The sequence below is a fragment of the Diaporthe citri genome (genome assembly GCF_014595645.1).
Source record: "Diaporthe citri strain NFHF-8-4 chromosome Unknown scaffold_7, whole genome shotgun sequence".
NCBI lineage: Eukaryota > Fungi > Ascomycota > Sordariomycetes > Diaporthales > Diaporthaceae > Diaporthe > Diaporthe citri.
In genome coordinates, this window is record NW_025064852.1 from 93,044 (window position 1) to 113,112 (window position 20,069).

The window sequence follows — 20,069 nt, forward strand, 5'->3', positions numbered from 1 at the left end:
TCACCGGAGAACGGGATCCTCCATGAAATCCAGCGTCGACGCGATCCCGCTGGGGTCACCTGGCTCGAAACTTCTGCCGATCTCCCTGAGCCTGAGGTGCTCCAGCAGCTCCTGCTCGGCCTCGTCGCCGGCCTTGTTCTCGTCGACCCTGAACACCTTCTCGTCCTCCCTCGCGGGCACGCCGGTGGCGCCGGCGGCTCTCAGCTGGTCGTCGAAGCCGTAAACCTTGACGGCGCGGATGTGGGTGTCCTTGCCGTTCTGGTGGTTCTCCATGACCTGCATCTGGACGACGAAGCAGCACAGCGAGTTGGAGTCGTCGCCGCCGCCGCAGCCGGTGATGCTGACCTCCTGCCAGCCGACCGGGTTGTGGAGGGTCGAGCTTGCGAACTGGATCAGGTTGTGTTCCGACGTGCCGGCGAGCCAGAGGATCTTGGTCGGGGTGTAGGACTCGTCCTGGGTGTAGTCGACGAAGAAGCGGAGGGCGCGGATCTCCACTTGGCGGGTGAATTTCATGGTCATGAGGTGGGGCTGCACGCCGTCAGATCTGGGGAAATGTCAGCAGAGATCTGGTGCTGGGTTGGGGCAGGAGATGATGTCGATATGTGGGGAGGTGGCAGTGAGGCATGAGTGAGGCGGGAGTGAGCCTCGGTCCGGTGAGACCAGGGCGGGTGAGAGAGACGTACTGCCAGTACTGGCCGAGATCATCATCCAACAGCTCCTTGACGCCATTCCCAGGCTTAAAGGTGCTGACACGACAGCGGGCGAGGTTGTTGATCTCCTTGAGGCCCAGTGCTATTGGGTCAAAGGGCATGCCGGCGCCAACGTCGTCGTCGTCGTGTTCGTCCAGTTCCTCCTCACCCTCGGCCTCGTATTCGTCCAGGTCTGGAACATCCTGGCCCATGTCCTCGTCGAGGTCAACTTCAGGGTCTGCCTCGAAGGCGCCTGGGTCACCAAACTCGTCCATCTGTCGTCGAATTGGGCTCTGATCTGCGCAGTGCAGGGGAGGGTCATCGACTCAGGCGCAATGGAAGTGAAATGCAGGCTGACTGAAGTTGGAAATTTGGTTAAGCACAGTGTCATATGAATATGCAGTCCGGTTCAATGGGTCGTGAACTATCCTTCTCTGTGGTGCTCGCGTGTTTTCTAGTTCAGGAGTCCGCGTTGTGGGAAATCAACAAGGGGCGGCGTTGGGTGTGAGTGCCACGGCAGGACGACCTCAACGTCCGTCAAGGGCATTTCCCTCCTGCCGCGAGCCCAGAAACAGCTATGATCAGTTGTCGACGTGCAGCATTGCCGTTGCATTCAGCACCCTATCACTCTCCCACATGAGGCGGAACTTTGGCGTCTCTGCTCGTTTTCCCTGACCACTTCTCTGCAATCTTGAAGCAACAACTGCAAGAACCCAGGCCTTGGCTAGGTCTGGAGGTTACATGACGCTCCCAGGCCGAGGAAAGCTTTGTCAGCACCGCCGGCTGCAGCTGCAGCTCCGCCTGGCCATGTGAGTTCGTGTTAGGACCGAGCTCACAGGGCCCTGTAAGCTCCACCAACGCGCCTGCCTAGAACCCCTCACCACCCCCGACGCGTTACCCAGGTACACCACCGCGCACTCCCACTCCAACGGAACAGGCGATGCCTGGTTTTCAGCCACACCTGGCCATCTAGGTGTGCATCAGTCAGAAATCCCATTGTTTCCGCCACTTTTTGCGCCTTGGCGGGGCAGCTTTTGTTCTCTACAAGACTATCACAACCACACATGTTTTGAGATCACCTCTGGCAAGATGCCCGCCGACGCCCCAGGTTCGTACTTCTCTCGGTGTACCCTTTAGCAATAAGGCACGGCCGCTCTGGTCGAATATCGAGACTGTTCAGCTGACCCGCTCCCCTCACAGCACAGGACACAATCCGCATCCTCGTGGCAACGGACAACCATGTCGGCTATGAGGAGCGCGATCCCATTCGGAAGGATGACAGCTGGAAGACTTTTGACGAGATCATGAACCTGGCCAGGACCCAGGACGTAAGACTTGATCTGATTTCTCTCGTGTTTAGCCTGGCGGCTTGCATCAACATCATCTAACCTGTGGCTGGTCCTAGGTCGACATGGTCCTTCTCGGCGGCGATCTCTTCCACGACAACAAACCCTCCCGCAAGTCCATGTACCAGGTCATGCGCTCCCTGCGAAAGAACTGCCTCGGCATGAAACCCTGCGAGCTCGAGTTCCTCTCCGACGCACACGAGGTCTTTGAGGGTGCCTTCCCACACGTCAACTACGAGGATCCCGATATGAACATCTCCATACCTGTCTTCTCCATCCACGGGAACCACGACGACCCCAGCGGCGACGGCCATTTCTGTTCCCTGGACCTGCTGCAGGTTGCTGGCCTGGTCAACTACTTTGGCAGGGTCCCCGAGGTAGACAATATCCAGGTCAAGCCCGTGCTGTTGCAGAAGGGGAGGACCAAGCTTGCCCTATACGGCCTGAGCAACGTGCGGGATGAGCGCCTGTTCCGCACGTTTCGGGACCACCATGTCTCGTTCTTCCGACCAACACAGCAGGCCTCCGACTTCTTCAACCTCTTGACTGTCCACCAGAACCACCATGCACACACCGCCACGTCATACCTGCCCGAGAACGTGCTGCCCGACTGGATGCAACTCGTCGTCTGGGGCCACGAGCACGAGTGTGACCTCCAACGTAAGCCGAACCCCGAGACTGGCTTTGATGTCATCCAGCCTGGCTCGTCCGTTGCGACCTCCCTGATCGCCGCGGAAGCTGTCCAGAAGCAGGTCGCGCTTGTCAGCATCACCGGCCACGAGTTCAAGTGTGATCCCATACCTCTGAAAACGGTCCGCCCCTTCGTCACAAAAGATATCGTGCTGCAGCAGATACCAGAATTTAAGAAGCTGCAGAGTGTCAAGAACAACCGTGAGAAAGTCACAAAGCTTCTCATTCAGGAGGTCGACAAGATGATCGACCAGGCGAACCAGGACTGGCTTGCGCTGCAGGATGAGCCCGAGGAAGAGATTCCAGAGGAGGAACGGCCGCTCCCCCTGATACGCCTCAAGGTGGAATACAGCGCAGAAGAGGGCGGCAACTTCGACGTGGAGAACCCCCAGCGATTCTCAAACCGCTTCGTGGGTAGGGTCGCCAACACCAACGACGTTGTGGCCTTTTACCGCAAGAAAACTACCGCGAGTGAGTCACTGAAGGTTTTCCGCAGAGAGAGGGTCTGGACTTGGCTAAAAGGGAGTAATGATAGGACGCGAAAAAGACGACCCGTCACTACCTGACCGCATCATGGAGGCAATCGGGAACGACGACGTTGTCAAGCCCGACGTCCTGGTCGAAGAGTTCCTGGCGCAGAGCTCGCTGAAGGTACTGCCCAAGAACGAGTTCATCACGAGACTTGTGGACTTTGTCGAAAAGGGCGGCCCCCACGTCATGGATGAATTTGTGGACGAGTCCCTGTCCAAGTCACTGAAGGCAATCGTGAAGCTGAAGGATGCCGACCCGGAGGCCGACATCGACACGCTGATTGACGCCGTCAGGGAACGCGCGGAGCAGAGCTACGCCAAGACTGGCGGATCTGCTGGGCCCAGGAGACGGATGAAGGACCGGCCAGAGGACTACGACTCTGATCTCGGAGCTCACTGGGGCGATGACCCGTCTCATTGGTATGAGACAGCGGCACCAGCCCCAGCAAAGAAGACGACGAGCAGCCGAAATCGGCACAGCGCTAGTGACGAGGACGTCGAGATGGACGACTTGTTTGTTTCTCAGGCAGATCAAGACGACTCGCTGGTATCGCAGCCTCCCAAGCCGGCTACCAAGCGCGGGGCGGCAGCGAAAAAGGCGCCGGCCAAGAAGGCGCCGGCCACAAGGAAAGCGCCTGCAACACGTGGCCGGCCCAAGAAGAAGACCGGCATCATCGTGGACAGCGACGAAGATGAGGAAGAGGGAGCGGGAGACGCGGATGCCATGTCAGTGGACGCGTTCGTGGATGAGGACGAGGAGGCTGACCCGCCGGCGCCGCCGCCGAAGCGAGCCACGCGCACCACCAAGGCCGCGACGGCGAAGACGACGTCGTCCCGAGCCACGAAAGCTGCACCCGCGGCGAAGACACGGCAGTCGACGCTGAACTTCTCGCAGTCGCAGCGTCCTGCCACACGTGGCGTCGCGCAGAGTCAGAAGGCTCTCGAAGTTAGTGATGATGAGATCGATGACGATGACGATGACGACGACGCTTTCGAGACGATGGCGCCGACGACAACGAGGAGCAGACGGCGGTAATTCAGTGGGACGTCAAGGGGGTCCCTGGCGGAGGACGGATGTGCCTCTTTTTTTTTTTTTTTTGTGAGGCACTGCCACGACCTGACGAGGCACAGAAAATCAAGGCTAGATTGGCCTTGTGTCTGCATGTAAACCTCAACAACTGGGAAACGTGCTCCACGGGGCAATGTGATTCTTAATAGCATGGCGATTTTGGCTGGACTTTGCTTTGGGATTATTTGGCTGGTCACTCTCTACCTAGGACAGGTAGATTTGAAATGAAGCTGATGAGCTCTGAATTCTGACGACTCGCAAAGTGTATCGTGCATGGCCTACCTCGTACTTTTCATGTCAGGCAGTGTACGGACTCCCCCTTCTTGACATGCAGCAAGGCATGAACGGCATTATACCACTCCCGTACGGACTGATTTTGGTAAATGTGATTGTTTGGGTTGCAAGCAAAAAGGGGGGGGGGGGTCTTGATGAGACACAATTACGTCAGCATTTCACGGGCCGGCAACGCGCTTGTGGAGACAGCCAGCCTCCCAGCCAAGCTGCGGCTATCACAGGCAATCCATCTCGACCTCGACCCATCCGTGCAATCAGCCATCTCGTCGTTGTCGCTGCATCTACCATCGCCGCGAACATGTCGTCGCAGCAGCCACAACCACCACAGGAACCTGCCGAGCAGGCCAATGCGGCCCAGCCTGCTGCCGGTGCCCAGCAAGCCGAAGAGGAGACGGGCGGCTACGCGCCTCTGGTCGACCCACGGCTGCCAACGCGCAAGGACACCTCGTTGAAGGAGTTCCTGGCCAAGATTGACGACTATGCGCCCATCGTAAGTGTGGACCCGCCTGCCTGTCCTTGTCTTCCTTCCTCGTCAAGCAACAACTGCTGATAAATGCTGGGCGCCATCACCAAACAGATCCCCGATGGCGTAACCAACTACTACATGACCAAAGCCGGCCTGCCACCCCCACCGCAGACCGACCCGCGCCTCGCGAAGCTGCTCGCCCTGGCCACGCAAAAGTTCGTCGCCGACATCGCCGCCGACGCCTACCAGTACAGCCGCATCAGGGCGAGCAACTCGGCCGCCGCCAACAACCCGATGGGCAACCTGGGCGCCGCGGCCGGCTACCCCATCCCCGGCCAGCCGGGCGCCCCTGGGGCTGCCGGCGGTGCGGGTGGTGCCAAGGGCGGGCAGGCTGCCGCCGCGGGCCAGGCGCTGCTGGGGATCCAGCGGCCTGGTTTCGGGGGTGGTGGACAGGGCGGTAGCCAGAACAGGACGGTCCTTACTATGGAGGATCTGGGCATGGCGGTTGGGGAGTACGGGGTCAATGTCAAGAGGAGCGAGTTTTACCGATGAGCGGGGGTGGTTGGAGGACGGACGAGGAGAGCTGATGTCTCGTGTCGGTTCAAGTTGAGAAGCACGACCCAGGGCGACTGGGATTCTGACACTGCCCCTACAGGCACCAGTCGGGCACGGCGGCACTCTGATTTTGAACGGCGTTCACGGATGGAAAGGATGACGGCGTTTTGGGGAAGCAAGACTGCTTTGATTTTTCCGTACACGAGGATTCGGGGTGGCGAACCATCATATCCACGGAAGGGATTCAGAGCCATAAGAAGGTTTTTAAGTAGCAACTACTTGACACAATGGATCGGCCGTCACCTCTATTTCTGCTGCTGCAGCAGTAGAGGTCATCCCACAGCTTCTGACGTATGTTGCACTGCCGTAAGGTCCATCGAGCTCAATGCCCTGGCAAAGCCATACGCCGTGCCGCCTCACGCTTTCCAACCCCGTGGTGACCGAATTGTACGACGACGGGCGCGCCAGCCCCCGATGTCTGTATGACCAAATGTACCCGGTACGGCTCTTCGAAATAGCACCTCTTCCTCCATCAAAGCCTGGTCAGAGTCGGATTGTCTCTACTGCTCCCTTATCGCTTGTCGTAGATGAACGGTTTCCGTGTCCTGTCCCAACAAGTCAGCATCACAGTTTCGACCCTCCTCCAGCCTCTCCCTCCGGGATGGTGCATGCTCTGGCGTACTGTGAGAACTCCCCCAGCTTGTGGCCGACCATGTCTTCCGTTATCGTCACCGGGTTGTACACCTTGCCGTTGTAGACCTCAAAGTTCATGCCCACGAAGCTGGGGAGGATGGTGGCGGAGCGGGCCTGGGTGCGAATGGGAGGGGTGTATTTGCCGGACTGGGGTTTGACTAGGGGCAAGCTGGTGGTTTTGGGTTAGCAGTCGCGTACTGTTGATTCGGGTGCATCGTCGGAGAAAGGTTGCCGCAGGACCATGGGAAGAGGAGGCCGAGGCCAGGAGTGTTTGAACGTACGGGACGATGTGTGGCCCTGAGTGGTGTTGTCGCGTCAGTCTCGGAGCGCATGTATGGGAAAGAAATGGTGATGTCTTGGCAGCTTACCTTTCCAGATCGACCGCTTGAGTAATGCCCTCGTGGGCTGCATCGTGGCTGTGGTGCGTGCCGGACGTAATGAACCTCTGGTCGACGATGGCGATGCTTCCAGATTGAACCGGGAACTTTTTGATAGGGTCAATAGCAGAAGCGGAGAGCACGGGCCAAGCAGTACGTGGGGTCCAGACGCATCGGTTCAGTGCAGCTTCACCGGGTGCTGTGCAGACCCCTGTCTTAGTCTGCACCAAAACCCAAACTATGCCGTCCCTATCTCTCCACGTCACTGTTGCTCAACTTATCCCCATATCAAGCATGACGAACGTGACCTGTGGCGCTTCAAACATTTCGCCCTGAGGTGCCAATTTCGAAATCGACTTCGTTCTTTCCTTCCACGTCACCACTTATCTTGGCGCCGTGCACCCGTCCGCATACGACGTTGTATTTGGCCGTTCACCCCTCCCGTGAGCAGTGGCCCCGGATCAACTCTGCCTCTGCACATATCCCGTAGCGTCAGGTGGGCCATATGCAAAGGCGGGTGCTCGCCTTTGGTCCTTGTTCCCTCCATGACCTACCAAGAGACGAAAGGACTGCATTACAAATGAGTTCGGCCCAGCCCGGTGTAGGAGGGCACGGGAAAACGTGGGCAGCACATCGGAAATACAGTACGACAATAAATCTGTCCGTTCATCTCAACTCGGACACTTGATCAGCCGAGAGAATGTTTAAATGCCTGCTCGCGAGATAAGGGTGTAAATCGGGTGTGCGAATTGGGCGTGGGAGTTGGGTGCGGAAGTATTGGGTGTGGGTGTTGGTTGATGCACGGGTGTACCCTCCGTTTTTGAGGGTGCGAATCTCCGGTCTCTTTGTTATTACTGGCTCTACAATGCAGCCAGAATACCAAGGGCGTACTTTCCCCTGTTTATTTGAACAGGGATCCAAGAAAGCGACAATTCGCATGGGATCCCGTGGTATTGCTATTTCTGTGTCCTTATTATGACCTGAGCACTCATACAATTCTCAGCGTTGAGCAGCACTAAATGCGTAGCCGTGTTGACTGAATCCCGTCATGTTAATCAGCTGTGGTGAATATAAGCATCGCGGAGTGTTTGCTGCCTGGTAGTTGCAATTGTCCCACAACTTCCATGCTGAAACCGTATGATGGAACTTCCAATCGTATTTATCTTTCGATTTACGCCGTTTTTCACCGAAATTTGGACGGGAAAAAAAATATACGGAGGCTACTAGCCTCTGTCGCAGCGTTACAGATATAGTCGAAGTCGTGTCTCTTTTGTTTTCACTATTGCACGAGATAATCTACCAAGTGTCCGCTCGCAGAAGCCAGTTCCAAGCCTCCACTTCTTGTCGAATGTCTGCATTGCCCATGCGACTGTCACCGGTGTAGTTGATATTGCCTTGTGTCTTGCACAGCCAACAGGAGAAAAAGGAGGCCATACAGAATACGAGGCGATCGGAGGGCTCTTCCAAAGGCAACGACGTAGTGCGAGAGTCATGATTTGGCGCAAAGGAGTGGCGCGACAGCTGGACGCTCGCCGCCAACAACTTGAAAGCTGGCATGTCCCCGTGTGACCAGAACCGCCGCCTCTCTGGCCTTTCTACCTCATACCCCGCGCCGGATGGGTTCATTGCTGTTCGAATTGAATCCTTGGCTACGGCAGACAAGTTCACTGCTACCAACGAGATGAGGGATGCTGCGATTGGAGAATATCATATGCATCGAACGGGGCTGTCATACCCGGCCCAACGTTACCCCGAACCTGGAAGACAGTAGAATCGGCCCAGTGAGGCTCTTCTCTCGTCCTACACGAGGTGTATAGCTTTAGCGATACCCTCACGAGGTCGACTACCTAAGTGCATCACAAGGCTGGCACATTCATCATGCAGCACGGCCACTCAATCATCACACCTCTGCTCTTGAGGCAGATGTGGCGCGCGCGCGTTCCCTGGCCAACCACACACAATATCTCTGGAAGGAGCTGGTGACCGAGTTCTTCTTCGATGACTCTCGCTTCTGAGCCGCTGTCCAGGGCGCCTGGCCTGCTCTGAAGGCCCTCAGCCATACTTACGGACCCGATACTGTCCCCGTCATGACGGGATTCTTGCCCTCACCTGGGGACCCCGGATTTCCTGAACAGGTCTTTGGCATGCATGTCCTCCTCGACCAGGCGCCGAGGGTTCTGTTCGAGGGCATTGATGGACGGTGGACGAGCTGGTTTGACAAGGTAGCGAGGAAGTTGTACGAGTATTACTACAGCCTGCCGGAACCGCTGATGCCGTGGGCTCCTGAGGCCTGGACTGGCTCGACGTTCGAGTACTGGATCTGCATTGCGTCCGAGTTCAACGCCACTATGGCCCACCAAGAAAGCAGAATGGACCAGCAGCTCTCGGCACTCGGCGTTGAGAAATTACGCCGTGCCGTCGAAGGCTTTTTGGGCGAACGCGATCCATTCAGCGACGGCAGGTCGCCACCGCTGGACGAGTACTCGCTGGTGTTCTTCGTGAAGCACATTAGTCGGGACCAGGACTGGTCCTTCCCGAAAGCTGCCTTCTTCTCCTTCATGGTCGACGACGCCCACCGTCCCATCATTGATAGATTTGGCCGGTACCCTTACCGCAACGCCATTGAGGGTAGAGCCAGCACAGCTGGTGAGCTGGAGTGGATTCGGAGGACCGACCACTTTGCCGAGGCCGAACCAGAGGTTGCGAAGCGTGTGAGGCGGGATACTGCATCTGGGACGTGGACGCCGCTGGGCGAGAGCGAGGGCAGGTACGGAGCGGAAAGAGGTGCAGTTGGGGACATATCACCCGAGATGGGCTTAAGCATCGCTATCTGGACAGAAGCCGTGCAAAGGCCGAAGAGACAGCTATTCTCATTGGATGTTGTGCGAGAGTGGTTGGAAACTCCGATAGCCCCTCTGCAAACTACAAGGCTAAACCTCCTGAAGGGCTAATGCCTTGGAAAATTCAAGTTTGATTGGCGCTAGTGAAAACTGACTTACTAACTCATTACATAGCGATTTAAATTATAGGACATCAAAATGAAGACGTGAAACTGCTGACCCAGTTCCTCCGCGTGTCCCAACCCCTGTGCTCTTGTACCACAGCCTGCATACCTTGAGCAGCAGCCCGAGGTGTTGCCTCAACACCACGCCCCCTGTGCCTCCCCAGCAAAAGTTCGCGGCAGGCCAACGCTGCTGGAGAGTCTGGAAGCAAAGTGTGGCGTCCCTCATGCATCCGAAGCTCTGAAAGTCTTGGCTTGAGAATCTGGGCCATTGAATCTGAGAGAACAACCTCGACAGCTTCTGACTGGTCTTTCACATCGTTTGGAAGCCTACTCCATGGACATGGCTTGGCTGCGTACTCTCTGTCGCTCTCACATTTGTTGTGCAGATCAGAAAGCTTAGCCCACAGCCCAGTGCAAGAGATTCGCCCGTGATCCGGTTTATCCGGGCGTTTGACAACCAGCATATCCATTTGAATTCTCTGGAGGAACTCATGCAGATATTCACTACATCTCGGATGAGCATGGAGGTCCAGAATGAACTGTTCTAACGCATCAGCACTGATCCACCTCAAACAAATTCAGGACGAAACTCACCTCTATCACAGCAGGCTTCACCGTTGCCGCAATAGAATTCGAGTCCTTCACCCGGACGAGTTCGAAAAAGGTATCAGATTCTATGTCTGGCCATAGATGATCAACTGCAAGTCTTTTGTTATGGAAGCTTTGCACCAGCTTCCAGCCACCCAAGAGCCATGCTACCATCTCCAGGTAGAGACAACCCAAGGTCCATATGTCGTAAGACCGTCCGATCGGAACGCCTTCGAGGTCACACTCTGGCGGACGGTAAGATGGTGATACGGCAAGCTTGCTCCTTGATTTATAAGTTTTACTGTGTTTCGAGAACTCTGTCAGTCCGAAGTCTGTGATTTTGAGCGTGCCCATGTTGTCCTCTCTGTTTGCGTCACGGAACCAAAGCACATTCTCGGGCTTTATATCGCCGTGCCGGCCGTACAGCAGTCCGCTTTTCTTGGACATACTGCTCTCGTACTTGTGTATCTTGAGCAGACCTTGTGCGATTCCTCGGCATTGAGTCGCCACCCACATGATGGTTTCGTGTTGGAATGATGGTTTTGGTGTGACCTTGGACCAGTAGTCCCGCAAGTCCGCGTCGGCCCAGGGGAATACGAGGTAAAATTGGTTGAACCGTTCGTAGGTTGCCAGTAGAGAAATCAGGTGTGGGTGGGGGTCGCCGCTGAACTTCATCAGAGTTCCTGCTTCCTGCTGAAACACCTGCCTGTCCTTAGAAAAAAGACGTTTGATGGCGAAGCCTTGATCCGGGTTCTGAAGTGCAATTTAGCCAACGAAATCTCGATATGATGAAGATTTAGAATACTGGACTTACGAAATGAGTGTGAAAGGCATGATGGTCGGGGTGTATGTTTACCTTGAAAACACTACTGTAACCACCATCAAATTCCCGGCGTCTCTGAATGCTATCTTCGTCACTTTCATCGCTGTAGCGGCTGTCTTCTGTGAATGGCAAGGGAATCTGGTCCGACAGAATAAAATGAGCGACATCCTTGTGCTTAGGCGGATGAAAAAAGGGGGCTAGAGTCGTCCACTGCCATTCTTCAAATTTTCGAATGTCCAGAGACGTCCATGTTCCAAAGCATGTAAGATCATCCTGCGTTGGCTCGGAACTGTCGATCCGTCTGCCAAGAGTGAAGAACTTTGGACGACTCAAAGGTATCTTTCGTAGGGGGAGGTCATCATCCGTAACATTTTCCGCGATAAAAAGCGGAATAGCTTTGATTCTCTCGCTGAGAACAAGAGTGACGAAGATCTTTTTGAAAGACGAACATGGCGGGTCAGCGTTGTGGACAGGCGTAGCCCCACAGATTTTCCTCGCGAGATCGTCGATGACTTGTGGGGGAATAGTATCTCCCAGGTTGGCCTCAAGCACTTCCTTGACACATTTCTCAGTTATCAGGACGTCCAGAAGTCCCCTCGGAAAGAAACCCTTTCTCTCATTATGTCCTGGTACATTCTCCAAAATATCGAGAAGACGATCTTGAATAGGTACGCTCTCGTCGATGACATTAGATGAAATTGTGGCGACTCTTGTTGATCCCCGCTGGTCGGCATTTCGTAAGCCTTGAGCTCCCAGATCGGTGTAATTGGACACCAGACTCTCCTCGTACTGCAGCCTTGGCCGTTCCGCGGTATCAGGTATTCCTTCACTTTTGATGGATGCGCGATGAATCAGGATATCAATATCCTCGGTGCGATGAGAGCATTGACATTGAGCTTCGCTGTCCTCAAGCTGAATGGCACCGATGTATCATCAGCGCAAGACCCAAGGTTATCGAAATCAAATGCAGGGGATGTCCAAACATACATCGAGACCATGGTCTGAAATTTCTTCCCTCTGCTTTTGCTGGCCTTTCTCCACCTCAATCGTATCGAGTCCCAACAGGGATTTTGCTTGGTTGGCAGAGATCGAGTTGGCTGAAGGGTCATCTTGAGGATCTTGGAATGACACTGATCTAGTGAGACCCTGATGTGTACAGTTTTGCAAGCCCCCTCTCTCTCCAGGGTAGGATGGAGTTTGAGAAGTTGGTGTGTTGACAACATTTTGAAGAGATGTAGCTGCATCTCCTTCTGAAGAGACTCGCTTTGTCGATGGGAACTCTTCTCTGGCAGGAAGAGTGCATTCATGACCTAACATAAATTAAGCTAAGCACGTTCTGGACGTTGGTAATTACTCACTGGCATGTAGTGACGAGTCCATGACTTCCTGGTCGGTGTCGTCCACTGGCAAGCGCTCACAAGCTTCCTCAGAAACTTCAACTTAGGTGAAGAAGATGGTTTTCACGATACAACGAGAGCATTGATTATTAACATCCCTCTTTGCTTTGAGTATTGGGCGGAATACGAGAGAGACCGTTCTATTTGTGAATGGGGATACAAGGAGGATCCAGCCACAAATGACGAGTAGGGCTTCAACCCCATGTTTCCTGCCTTACCATAGGTCTTTGGCCCCATCAGCTGAAAATTCAGGAGCGAAAAGTGCAAGTTTTGGAACTCCAGAAATACGGAGGCGCAGCCGACCTGGGCCCGACAAGGCTGGGGGGATGATCCGACAGGGTGCGTAGTGCATAGCTGACTACCTGGTCGCGTACCTACTTCAGTACTCATCCAGGAAGTGAGTTTCTAGGTATGGCGGATGACACTGGCGTGCACATATCTTTGCATGAGGAGACTGATTCAATTCAGAAATGGCAATTTCATGCGTTTCATGCTGGGCTCTCTGGCTTCAACTGGTTGCTTGTTCTCAAGGTCTGTCGCCTGAAGAGACACTCACTGAATTGAATTTTCAATTGAGCTACTTGAATTCGTTGCCACTATGCTAGGATTCGGATGACTGAGGCAATCCACAGGGCACACAACAGCTGCCTTTTTGCCCAGGTGATGGTGGTGTGAGGGATTATTCGGGTTGCATGATGGTGACCGCACGGGTGTGGTGCACAACAACATTACGCTGAAATGCGGGTCAATGTACACAAAGGTATTCTCGAAAGAATTTCGAAGGGACGCCACAACCATGTGATGGTATCAACCATTTTCCAGAGAGTTCACTAGTAGATGTCACCTACTGCATGCGATGGTGCACTCCAGCTTAATAGTCCTGCCGAGAGAGACCAAGTCTCTGACGATGGTGTGTACGCTATAAATTAGGCAGGTCCTTAGGATCGTCTGACTCCGACGTCTCTGAGGCGCTGCAGTTCAGCATTTCGTATCCCTGGTCCGAATGCGGCTGACTGTGCCCGAGGCAGCAGCCATGTTCCAATCTGGCCCCGGGCTTGGGTCACCTGCATAAGGCCCACTGCGCACTGAACTCCGGGGGCTGAACACTTTTTATACTTCGCTCTGCGACTCGGAAAGCAATATAAAGATGTAACCGGCGCCAAACACGTGGTGAATTCCCAGTGCATCCTTCTTGGTAAGAGATTCTGAATTTCACATCTTCAAAACCAGCCCTTCGCGTCTCCTGTCGCTTATTCCTTGCCATGGATAGGCCATCAGCATGTCACGATACTACCACTGCTTTGAAAGAAGCTGAGCAACCCTTGGAAGCCACAAGAATACAGCCTTTCGAGCCCACGCCAACCTACGACAGTGACGCCTCGGACTCAACCATCGAGTCCCAGGACATTGCAGGAAAGCGAGTCAATCCGGCAAAGTTGATTGCATTGCTACGCACAAAATTCGGTGCAGGTCGGTTTAAGATACGCGTATGTTGGACCAGACTTAACCCTAAGGCTTCTCATGTCGAGATGTTGCTGACTTCAGCTCAGGTCGTCCAAAATGTCTACACCATACAAGTCCCCAGGCGTCTGTCTCTGAACGAGATCCTGCAATGCAGGTGAAGAGATTGTTGCATATTGGCATGCGTACACGTCCCCTTTGTAGTGTGGAAACGTGGCCTCGACGGTGCTTTTGAAGTTCTCGTCCATGAACAACACAGCAGTCTGGTCTAGTGGAGCTATCTCGCAAGGAAGGGGACTGGTTGGCGAGGCACTCGGAGGTCTCCAATAATGCAGGCCAAATTGAGCAGCCGCCGGTGGCGTCTTCAGGAGGGAAGCAGGACGGCTGAATACATGCACCTAATAGGTCGCATCCGGCTTGCAGCAAGTAGCTGCATCGGGTTTTACCCACAACCGGGAACCGGTAAGAGAGATCGGGACCATCTCCGGACGACAGTTGGGTGATTACTGTTACACGCGTCAGCAGGACCAACGCCTCTTTGACCAGGCCTTACGACATTGCGGCAAAGATTGACATTGGCGCTCCAAGTCGTGCAGTGGCTCGCCCGTTTGGGCATCTTCATTGGAACTGCTGCATGATGGTGGGGGTTCAGCCCGCTATCCTAAGGCAGCCACCTAGATAGCTGAAAGTAGTGCGATTGTCGCCGCTATAGTATGATTGACTTATGGATTCAATGAGGCTCTGCGGCTGGGTGAATATTCCCCAAGGAAAGTTGAAAGCACAATCGTGTGGGTCGCACCTCCCGAGGGGTAGTTCCGTACTCCTTTGTGAACACACTTGTGCCGATCTGTTTCGTCTCCAACCAAACGCTTGGCCCGCAGTCATGGCGCCCTCACACGATCCATTGGTGAACAAGATATACGATGTGTACGAGTCAAGTCGATTTCCACCCGATAATGAGCGTGAGTTTGTCCCGGCGTGTTGCCTTGAGAAACTGATCACGGAAAAGGCCGTGATTGCCGAACTTGGAGTGGATATGCTCGATGAGAGAGCTGCCAGGGAGGCCGGGGAGCTCGCAGCTTGGATTGTCAAATTTTGCAAAAAGGTTTTCGCCACGACAATCCTCTGTGGAATTCCTTCCGTATTCTCAGTCATGCAAGAATTCAAGATCAACGGCTTCGATGACACCCATCTGCCCGTTCACTACGAAGAAAAGAAGGATGACAACACCTGGCCCGACATTTTTAAGACTGAGCACTGGGACCGGCGTTTGAGGCGTGACTTTAGGAATAAGCAGTGGCAGGTTCAAGTACCAATATTCAAAGATGCAGAAATAAAGGTCAACCTCGACATGGATCACATTCTTCCCATCATATCTGTCGACGAGGACACTAGAGAGGGCACATTTGGCAAGGTGTACCAGGTGACTATCCACAGGGATCACATGGAAAGCCCCATGCTCAAGGTTCGTTCCACTCATGAAGACGACATTACATTTGTTGCATTTCCAGGCTTCGTCAACATTGTCAATCCGTTTCTGATCCGTGGCAGATGAACGGTGAAGTCGCCAATGCCGCCATCAAGGAGTTGAAGGCTATAAGAAAAGGCGATATCAGGGATGAGAAAACCCTCGAGGAATGGGAGAAAGAAGCAAAGGCTCTGACAGAAATGTCCGAACTGCGCCACGATCACATCATTCAAGTGAAAGCGATAATTTCCAAGGGCAAGAGACAGTATTTCATGTTCCAGTGGGCGGATGGGGGAAGTCTTCGGGATTTCTTCGAGACCCACGAGAGAGTTCTGGATCAAAACTTTGTCCAGAGAGTCATTGGGCAGCTGGCCGGGCTGGCGGCAGCCCTCGACAAGCTTCACAACTGGGATGAAGGGGATGGGTCGTGGCGGCATGGCGACCTGAAACCCGAGAACATTCTGCGCTTCGAAGACGGAACGCGTACTGGCATCTGGAAGATTGCAGACATGGGCCTGGCGAAGCATCATTTCGCTGACACCGGCCGCCGGTCCGGTCCAACCAGCACGCAAAATGGGACCCCATTGTACGGCCCCCCTGAAGCAGTCACAAGCTCTGCTACAGCACGTTCCCGTCTGTACGATATCTGGTCACTCGGTTGCATTACTCTGGAGCTTTTGGTATGGCTCCTTGATGGGTACGAGGCATTGGTGGAGTTCAACAACAGCTTGAAAAACCTTAGCGGGTATCCGGCTCCGTACTGGGAGAACAGTCCCCCTGGAAGTCCGAGAGTACACCAGAAAGTTTCAGAGCGCATCAGAATCATGGAGGAAAGGTTGAAAGGATCCAGACCTACTGCTCTAGCAGACCTTCTAAACATCGTCAAGAATGACCTTTTGGTCGTTGCTCTCCCGGAAAATCGTACTCGAACCGCGCAGATCGCAAGAAAAACTCTCGATCCGGTTGACCCTCCGGTTGACCCTCCGGGTGGTTCAACAGATGTTTCGGGGACCCCGAGAATTCCAGCAATCCAGGTAAGCTATGAAGACCAAGCGCCTGTTCCAATCCGAGTTGGCCCACGCCGCACGACAGCAGGCAATCTCTGCGGCGCCTTACAAAGAATTCAAGAGGCTGGCGAGACCAATCCGGATTATTGGTTCTCTTCACCTAGAGATGTTCACGATCCATCCTCTTCAATCCCCACGTCTGAAGCCTTGATGGCCGACCCGCCGGTATTAGTGCCTAACAGAGGAGGAAGTCTCATGCCTTCTCCACAAAGACATAATGTAGGTTTGATTCAACAGGCTCAATACAAGGGAAATTGCTGATTTAGAAGATTTCTAGCTAGCGGTGCGTTCTAGAAATCGATCCCTTATTTGATGATGAGGCAGTCCTGACCAGGCTTAAATACTCGCTAATGCTATACCATTCTGCAGACTGTAAGTATGACTTATCACTTTCCAACGGTGGGATGCCAAAGCTAACCATCTATAGTATGTAAGCGAGATATCCAAAGAAACGAGAACCGGCAGGAACACATGATAAACTGACCTGGTGTTTCCTCGTGTTTGTAGTCAGTAAGTGACCAGAGTTGCTGTCCCTCACAATAATACTACATAATAATCTATGTCTAATACCGCAATTTCTCAAGCATCACTTCGATGTAAGCCAATGCTGTGCAGACACAAAGTATGAGTTGACTGTACTAAGTAGCTTATGCGTCGCTGTATCTAGCCCGTGAGTAGAGGCCCAACTGAGACAAACAGTCTCAGATGACATGCTGACGCGTTTTAGCGAGTGAGTTCATCCATAGCCCACCGGCCCAGTACCTGTCAGAAACAGAATGAATATCTAAGAAAGAACACATAGCTGGATAAGGTCTGGAAGTTTACCGTTGACGACACATTCGCGACTCGGTTTATCGACAGCCTTTCACATGCCAATATCCCCGCCCCAACGGTTCCAACCTGTGCGAAATTGTGTTCGAAATGCGAAGCGCTGGACTTTTGCTCAAGGAGTTTCCACTTCAAGGACACTTTGGCCGATATGCGGAAGCGTCTGCCGTGCGGTTTCTGCGACCTACGACTGGCAGTCTGTAGTGACCTAGGTCTCAACCCCAGCGAACAAGTTCACTTTGATCGGCTTGACTCCATGATCCGATTGAATGAGCGCTACCCACCCATCTTGACTTTGCGTCGAGGCCCAAGTGAGTGCAACACAATTCTATTGTCGATGCAAAACTTTCTGATCAGTGCAAGCCGTGCCAAAAATAGGAGACGACCCACAAGCAGCTAGTGTTGTGCAGTTGGGCTTGCCTCTTCAACCAACTCCCGGCGACAAAGTCCATGTGCAACTAATCCGCAGTTGGCTTGAAGATTGTGACAACGAACATCAAGACTGCAAAGTTTCAGCCAGCCCGACGCTTCCAAAACGCCTTATGGCCGTGGGACAGAAAGATAGTGATCCCATAAGGTTGTGCGAGGGTCATTTCCCTTCCCCAGCCGACGTCAAGTACATCGCATTGTCTCATCGCTGGGGGGACGGCCCGCATTTTTGCACTACAACATCAAATCTGGCCCAATTCAAGCAGGCGATCAGATTCGCGGATCTCCCCAAAACATTCCAGGATGCAGTCAGGATAAGTAGGGCCCTGTCCGTAGGATACCTGTGGATCGACTCTCTCTGCATTGTTCAAGGGCCCGGTGGTGATTTCAGCGAGCAAGCGAAGCTGATGCAAGACGTATTCAGCCAAGCGTACTGCGTCGTGGCCGCCAGTTCTTCGACCGGACAGGATGACGGGTTCCTGCGAGGACCTGAGGAACCACCGGAGTCACTGAGTATCCCTGGCAAAGACGGGGCCATAATCCACATAGGACGTTTCATGGACGACTTCAACAGCGACGTCCTGGAAAGCCAACTTAATCGGCGGGGCTGGGTGTTGCAAGAGAGAGCGCTGGCAAGGCGTACGATTTATTTCACCGACAGGCAAACCTACTGGGAGTGCGGCATGGGCGTCCGGTGCGAGACTATGACCAAAATGAGGAAGTAAGTTGCTCTCTCGCTGTTTCAGTCATGGAAAGAGGACACATGAGAGGCCGCAGACCGGTGGGCCGGCCCAAGACGAGCCTACCTACCTACTTGTACCTTGGGAATTGGCTGACAAGACGGGGTCATCGCATAGCCGCCTCGCCTCCTTCCTCGGCGACCCCAACTTCCCAAAAGTCGCCGCCCACAGCACCACCGGGGGCCGCATCCGCCTCTACCAAGACCTCTACCAGCAGTACTCACGCCTGCAGCTTTCCCGCCCCACCGACCGCCCCATGGCGATCGCCGGCCTGGAGCGCCGCCTTATCGACAGCCTCCGCGTGCATGGCGGCCGCGGCGTGCTCGACGAGGCGCCGCCGGGCCTGCTGCGGCGGAGCCTGCTTTGGGTCCGGGGCCGCGCGGACAACCCCTCGGGGCTGCGGCGGATCGACTTTGCCGGGCTCGCGCACCCGCCGCCGACTTGGTCGTGGATGGCGCACGAGGGGGGCATTGAGTATCTGGATGTCCCGGGCGGCAAGGTCGAGTGGGAGGTGCGGGACATCGTCTCGCCGTGGACGAGGATTGGGACGCCGGGAACGTGGTATAGTTTTGATGAGTCGGCGTCTATGGGGATCCAGGTGATCGTGCGGGACTTCGTGCCGGACCCGGCGTTGAGGACAAGAGGATGGGAAGCAGACTTGGTATTCGATGTGCCGAGCAGTTCGGCGCCGTTGCCGCAGAACGTGCAATGCGTCATCCTGGGGAGATTGAGTAGCTCGGGCACGGACGGCACGGGGACAGGTCGGAAGTGCTGCGTGTTACTCGTGACGAGTCTGGCGAAAAGTTCTAGCAGAGGATCAGTGTACGAAAGGGTCGGGGCAGGATGGATTTCGAGCAGCTTTGTTGGGAAGCAGGAAACTGTTGGAACCCTTCGATGACTTCGAGATTGGTACAGTAGGAGCATAAACAGCGTCCTCTTTTGCAAACACTCTTTTGTTTTCTAAGTGTGTGCCCTATAATTACAGTCTCGGTTTAGCTATCATTAACGCTGCGTACTTCTGCAATGACGAATATTCTAGATAAATACTGCGTTTAGCAGTGAACTAGTGGTATCCACATGACCTTCCAGTTACAGGCTATTTCGAGGATTATATGGTATAAATGATAGGCCATGTAGCCTCTTCTTCTTCTCTCTTTGGCCGAGTACCCTCACTTCTGCTCCCCACATAATTTCCCATGTCTATTGGGTTGGCGCATGCATGAAATGTCTTGTGCATAGTGATAACAACAGTACTTGCTTGGGAGCCAGCTTGACAGCAGTTGAGCTCCAAAGTCAATTCCCCCGGCCTTCGGGCCTCCTTTTCTTAGCTCAATTGCGGCCGCTAATGAGCACAACCGTAACATCAGGGGGCTGTGGAGTTTGTTTGCGTGACATGGCCGCATGTGGCCTCGGCAGCTGTAATCCCTAGCCCGACTACAATGTGGGTCAATATTGTCCTGTACCATGGCCCCCTTTTCCTGCTCCCTGGTTGATCGTAAGCTATCCATACCTTCTTGACCTATTGACCTACACAACGGCAGGCGTGCCTCCGTCT

At 54.2% G+C, this 20,069-nt stretch overlaps 7 protein-coding genes across 7 annotated transcripts; 4 read left to right on the forward strand and 3 right to left on the reverse strand.

Moving 5' to 3' along the window:
* On the reverse strand, positions 1 to 964 carry INS49_013236 (uncharacterized protein; the record flags this gene model as incomplete). Its single annotated transcript, XM_043173935.1, has 2 exons — positions 1 to 544; positions 684 to 964. 2 exons carry the CDS (start codon positions 962 to 964, stop codon positions 1 to 3), a joined length of 825 nt encoding a protein of 274 aa, XP_043020880.1.
* An 814-nt stretch (positions 965 to 1,778) lies between these two features.
* INS49_013237 (uncharacterized protein) lies at positions 1,779 to 4,291 on the forward strand (the record flags this gene model as incomplete). The annotated part of the gene is made up of 4 exons (XM_043173936.1): positions 1,779 to 1,797; positions 1,890 to 2,017; positions 2,095 to 3,196; positions 3,261 to 4,291. The coding sequence occupies 4 exons, from the start codon at positions 1,779 to 1,781 to the stop codon at positions 4,289 to 4,291; spliced, it is 2,280 nt and encodes a 759-aa protein (XP_043020881.1).
* Positions 4,292 to 4,916: 625 nt separating this feature from the next.
* Positions 4,917 to 5,636, forward strand: INS49_013238 (uncharacterized protein; the record flags this gene model as incomplete). The annotated part of the gene is made up of 2 exons (XM_043173937.1): positions 4,917 to 5,108; positions 5,196 to 5,636. The coding sequence occupies 2 exons, from the start codon at positions 4,917 to 4,919 to the stop codon at positions 5,634 to 5,636; spliced, it is 633 nt and encodes a 210-aa protein (XP_043020882.1).
* Positions 5,637 to 6,210: 574 nt separating this feature from the next.
* On the reverse strand, positions 6,211 to 6,743 carry INS49_013239 (uncharacterized protein; the record flags this gene model as incomplete). The annotated part of the gene is made up of 4 exons (XM_043173938.1): positions 6,211 to 6,244; positions 6,322 to 6,501; positions 6,614 to 6,629; positions 6,701 to 6,743. 4 exons carry the CDS (start codon positions 6,741 to 6,743, stop codon positions 6,211 to 6,213), a joined length of 273 nt encoding a protein of 90 aa, XP_043020883.1.
* Positions 6,744 to 8,796: 2,053 nt separating this feature from the next.
* On the forward strand, positions 8,797 to 9,731 carry INS49_013240 (uncharacterized protein; the record flags this gene model as incomplete). Its single annotated transcript, XM_043173939.1, has 3 exons — positions 8,797 to 9,476; positions 9,655 to 9,677; positions 9,724 to 9,731. 3 exons carry the CDS (start codon positions 8,797 to 8,799, stop codon positions 9,729 to 9,731), a joined length of 711 nt encoding a protein of 236 aa, XP_043020884.1.
* A 486-nt stretch (positions 9,732 to 10,217) lies between these two features.
* Positions 10,218 to 12,122, reverse strand: INS49_013241 (uncharacterized protein; the record flags this gene model as incomplete). The annotated part of the gene is made up of 5 exons (XM_043173940.1): positions 10,218 to 10,223; positions 10,308 to 10,546; positions 10,604 to 11,054; positions 11,116 to 12,025; positions 12,112 to 12,122. The coding sequence occupies 5 exons, from the start codon at positions 12,120 to 12,122 to the stop codon at positions 10,218 to 10,220; spliced, it is 1,617 nt and encodes a 538-aa protein (XP_043020885.1).
* Positions 12,123 to 14,865: 2,743 nt separating this feature from the next.
* INS49_013242 (uncharacterized protein) lies at positions 14,866 to 19,249 on the forward strand (the record flags this gene model as incomplete). Its single annotated transcript, XM_043173941.1, has 6 exons — positions 14,866 to 15,447; positions 15,534 to 16,087; positions 16,450 to 16,484; positions 18,084 to 18,495; positions 18,632 to 19,045; positions 19,171 to 19,249. The coding sequence occupies 6 exons, from the start codon at positions 14,866 to 14,868 to the stop codon at positions 19,247 to 19,249; spliced, it is 2,076 nt and encodes a 691-aa protein (XP_043020886.1).
* Between the last annotated feature and the right edge of the window lie 820 nt (positions 19,250 to 20,069).